Source organism: Tupaia chinensis, unplaced genomic scaffold, assembly GCF_000334495.1.
Source record: "Tupaia chinensis unplaced genomic scaffold, TupChi_1.0 Scaffold138725_1, whole genome shotgun sequence".
NCBI lineage: Eukaryota > Metazoa > Chordata > Mammalia > Scandentia > Tupaiidae > Tupaia > Tupaia belangeri.
This window is the reverse complement of record NW_006198617.1, coordinates 2,132,924-2,137,420: the sequence shown is the minus strand read 5'-3', so window position 1 is coordinate 2,137,420 and position 4,497 is coordinate 2,132,924. Positions and strand designations below refer to the sequence as shown.

The window sequence follows — 4,497 nt, the reverse complement described above, 5'->3', positions numbered from 1 at the left end:
AGGTGGCTTGGAGAGAAGAGAGAACCCAAACTTGTCCAAGTCCCGGGTCCAGGGTTCTGCGCTGGGCAGGGCCCCCCTGGGGTGCAGGGGGAGGCACTTTAGGACACTGCCCAACTACAGAGGGTGCAGGTCGGGCTGACGTCACCGACCTCTGGTTTCCAACATGGGACAGCCCTACAGGGCTGGGGCACCTGAGTGGGTTTCGTCTGGGAGGAGCGGGGGACCGTCAGCACCCGACAGTGCCCACCATCTCTGTGGGCCCAGGGAGCTGACAACCGCTCTGGCACTGCCCTGCCTCAGGCCCTGGCTGGGGCACATGGAAAGCATGCTCCCTCAATGTCCAAAGGGGGGAGGGGAGGGACGGGTCCAGGGCCCCGACTCAGAACCCCCCAGGGTCTCATGGGCAGTGCCCTGGCCTCAGCCCCAGTGCTCTTCATCTGCCAATGAAGCCACTTTGGAAGCAGCAGGTGTGCGGGTCCCTCCCGGGGGTATCTGCATTCCTCCTGACAGGGCTCGTGTCCAGGGGTCTGACTCCCCAGGGAGGCCCCGGGGGTGGCTACTTCTTCACAATCTGGATGACGTCCTCGTGCTCCATGGTGTGGGTCAGGCCCACCCGCTGTGGGCTGTATTTGGTGCTGGTACCCTGGGTGGGGATGGGCAAAGGGGCCGCCATCACCCTCCAGCCCAGCTGAGGCCAGGCAGGGGCTGTGCGTGTTAGGGGGTGAATGCCAGAGTACAACATGGGGTCCCAGAGGTCGCGCCATCCCTCTCAGAGACAGGTCAGGGCCCTGTCCAGCCTGCACACCCCATGGAGCGGGACAGACCCACGGACATGCCCAGAGGCGTGCAGACGCCTTGCTTGGTGCCTAGCCCCGCCAGCATCCCCAAGACTCACCCACACCAGGGCATACTTGAACTGGCTGGCGAGCGACCGGTGGATGCGGTGGCACTGGAGGACAGGAGGGCATCAGTCAGGAAGACAGAGCTATTGCCCACCCCACTCCCAGCTCGGCCATCCCCCGTGGGCCCAGGCAGCAGCGGCTGCCAGGACAGGTGCTCACAGCCCAGGCCCACAGCAGCCGCCCATGCACGACTGCACCCGGTGTGTGGGCTGTGCCCAGCTCCACCACAGTGACGGCCGCAGGTGGAGACGGCAGGAAGACCAAGCGAGCTGCCCCAGCACCCAGGGCCTTCCCCCAGCATCTGCGGGGAGGAGGCCGCGTCAGCCTGCAGAACACTTCCTGTGCACACAGGGGTCTACGTCACAGAAGATGTGCGTTATAAAGAAACTACCATGGGCTTCGAAACTTTTTTGCACCAAAATAAGTTTGTACTTTCTTTTTTTGAGAGAGATTTTGCAGAGCTGGCAGGTGGCGCGGTGGAGGAGACACTGGACTCCATGTAACTGGCCGCGGTTTGAGTCCCAGACCTAGTGACTTGCTCTCTCGTGTTCCCTTTTTCTCCCCATCTCTTTCTGGTCAGGTTAAAAAAATGACAAATGGAAATAAATAAAATAACTTTTGGTGGGAAAGAGATTTTTTGCTATAGGGCGTGTACACTCGCCAGAGAGACAGAAAGTAAGAGATCACCTCCCAGGGAGGATGCCCACATTGCAATCCCTTCTCCATTTTCCTCCTGGGATCTTGGGCACGCACACACACACGCCTGGCATGAGTTTCAAGCCACCGGGTCTGAAACGGTCAATGACATGGGAGTCCAGCGATGTAACCATTACACCATCTGCTGGTCCCTAAACTCATACTTGGGTTCCATCTTCCACAAACGTTTTGAAGGTCCCTCATATTTGGAAAGCCAACCGACCAGTCTCCCCTGGGCACCCCGGGACCCCACGGCTGTGAGGACAGTGCTGCTGCCAGTTACAATTCCAATGCCGTGTTTATCTGGACCAGAGAATGAACTGACAGCGAGGTCAGATCTGGCCTGCCAATAAATGAATTTTTGGTTTTATTCTGCTTGCCTATTGTAGAAATAAAATAAAAAGGAACTCCCCTGATCACGCTGAAAAAGCAGGGCCACAAGGTCATGGGATTCTCTGGAAACCTAGAGGAATGGAGGAGCACTGGGTCTGTGCTCACTCCTGAGGCTGAAGGCTTGAGCTCCAAGGTCAGCCACAGGCCCCACCAGGCCCTGGTGTCTGACGCAAAGGCCCAGCCTTATCAGGAGAAGCCACCGGCCCCAGAGCACTCGCTGAATTTCTCGTGGGAGAGGATTCTGTCCTCACACTCTAGCAACAGGGGAGCACGGAAGGCCGTCCGAGTCCGTGTTTAGAAAATGGGAGCGCATGTTAGAAAGCAGGAAGACTTCGCCCCCAGAGCGTGCTGTGTAGCACTCCTCAGAGCCCTGAAGTGTCCGCTGTTCCAGGGCCTGTCACAGTCATGCCCCTCGGGGGAGGTCCGGTCAGCTCTCAGCAGCGGGGGCCTGTATGTGCTGCAGGCCAGCTACCCACGGGAGGAAACGGAGGCACAGGTACGGGAGCCAGGGCATGCCCCCAGGTTTGGCGGCTCCAATGACCACCTGGTTGTCTGCTCTGGGTCTTTGTTGTGGGCCTGCCATTAGGTGCACTCCGTGGTACAGGAGAGCTGAGTGTCCCGGAGGGAGGTCCCTGTGAAGATGGTGAGCTTGGAGGGGGTGACTGCTGGGCAAAGTGGGACTCCAGGGGACCCTGGTGCCCTACAGCCCTTAGAAGGATAGTGGGGGCTGGGCCTGTAGTCTGGTCTCATGCATTTGTTCATTCAACAAGCCCCACCTGAAACCTCTGGGTGCCAGCCTGGAGTGAGCCCCAAGCCTCTCCCCACCCCTCAGCCTCTCACCCTGGGGCTCAGAACCTACTGCCTCTGCCTCCCCGTCTCCACCCTCACTCCGCCTCTGGGCTTTGCACCTGCTATTCCCACTGCCTGGATCACCCTCCTGCTGGCGTCTCACACTCTTCCCTACAAGGACCTGAGAGGGCTCATGAAAGTGCTCCCAGCAGGTGCAGGGGGACCGCAGCAAGGGCCCACACTCGAGCACCTGTCTCCAGCCTGCTGGGCCCCCAGCAGGGGACCAAGCAGCCCCAATTATATTTGGCCTCTAACTTACAAGCTTAGGCCCTGAGGATCCTCCCCATTGGGCAGGGCTTGCTGAAAGGACTGCATGAGGCCACAGGGAGGAGGGTCTCACAGCACGCCCTGCCTCCACAGCACAGATCCTGAGCAGGGAGCCGGAGGGAAACGCCCAGGAAGGCACACCCAGGGAGGAGTGGCTGTGCGGCTGGCCTTGTCCCAAGCTCCCTAGGGTCCCACTCAATGGCAGCTCCCATCGGGGAAGCACACCCCTACTCCCTCTGGCCGCTGGGCCGCTCCCCAAGTCCGCTCGTCCCATTGACCAGCTCAGGCTGCCTTCCTGACCTGTGTAGACCCAGCACCATCAGACCCCCCCCACTGTGTGTGACTATGCAGCTCTGGGAGCTGACCTGGCACCTGCTGACCCCAAGGTGGGAGCCCTGGTGGGAGCTGGTCTGGCAGGCTGGGGCCGGGTGGGGGGCAGAAGAGCAGGCAATGCTGAGCCCCCAGCCCTGCGGTCAGGAGTGAGAGAGGGTCTAGGGGCCATATGATCAGGAAGGAAGACACAAGAAAGCCCCAGCTGTGCCTCCTGAAGCCCTCGAGGGCGCCGGGGCTTGCTGCCGGCCCTGCTCACCGTGCCCACCCAGGGCCCTGTGTGCTGAGTCTCACACACAGGCCGACACACCTACCCAGGGAGGCAGCAGCCCCACCCCATCCTGTGGAAGAGGCCCGCCCCTTCTCCGGGCACCTGTCACTCACCACGTGCTCCACAGAGGCCCCTTTCCGGAGAATGATGGCATCTGAGAAGTCTGGCCTCTCTGCAGGGAGACGGAGGCCGTGTGTCACCTCCAGGCCCAGTTCTGCTGCTGTGGGAACCCCCACAGGCAAGTGGGGACTGCAGAGGCCCTCAGGAGCATCTCCCGAGCCCTGGCCTAACCACCCCCCGTATGGAGCACACCCCAGTATAGACCCCTGTGCCAGCTTCTAGATCTTGGCATTTAATGCAGAAAGTCAAAATAGGTCAGAGGCTACTTCCCGCCACCCCATGAGCTCACAGCCCCGATGGAGACCAGGCTGGAGCTGCTGAGCCTGGTGGGGGAAGCCGCAGCCCAACTCTATGGGAAGGTCACGGCTGAGGCGAACTGTTCAGAGCCCGGCCACTGGGTGCCCAGGCCTGCAGCTCCTGATGTGGTGCCTGCCCCCCAGCAGGGCGGTAGGGGAAGGGGGCCTCAGGACCAGCAGCCCCGGGGCTGGGCTCTTTGCCCTCAACACTCAGGAGAGAGCCTGCCAGCCCAAGTGGGCAGTAGTGGCTGGTTCTGAGAGTGGAGACGAGTGCAGACGTGCTGGGCTGGGGCTGGCACCGCGGCCCCGGGCACCGCCTGTCCAGGGCACTGCCTGGCCGGGGCACCGCCTGTCCGGGGCACTCCCTGTCCGG

At 61.4% G+C, this 4,497-nt stretch overlaps 1 protein-coding gene across 4 annotated transcripts in view; it reads right to left on the bottom strand.

The window, feature by feature from the left end:
• Positions 1 to 6: 6 nt before the first annotated feature.
• The window catches only part of DRG2 (developmentally regulated GTP binding protein 2), a 26,005-nt gene continuing 21,514 nt past the window's right edge, over positions 7 to 4,497 (bottom strand). For 2 of the 4 annotated variants that reach the window (XM_027765577.1, XM_027765579.1), the window contains 2 exons: positions 3,822 to 3,880; positions 2,068 to 2,623 (listed from right to left, as the gene is read on the bottom strand). In XM_027765577.1, coding sequence (XP_027621378.1) covers positions 2,426 to 2,623; positions 3,822 to 3,880 — 257 coding nt within the window. In that variant the 3' untranslated portion in view covers positions 2,068 to 2,425. The other 2 variants (XM_006161645.2, XM_027765578.1) reach the window with 2 other exon arrangements.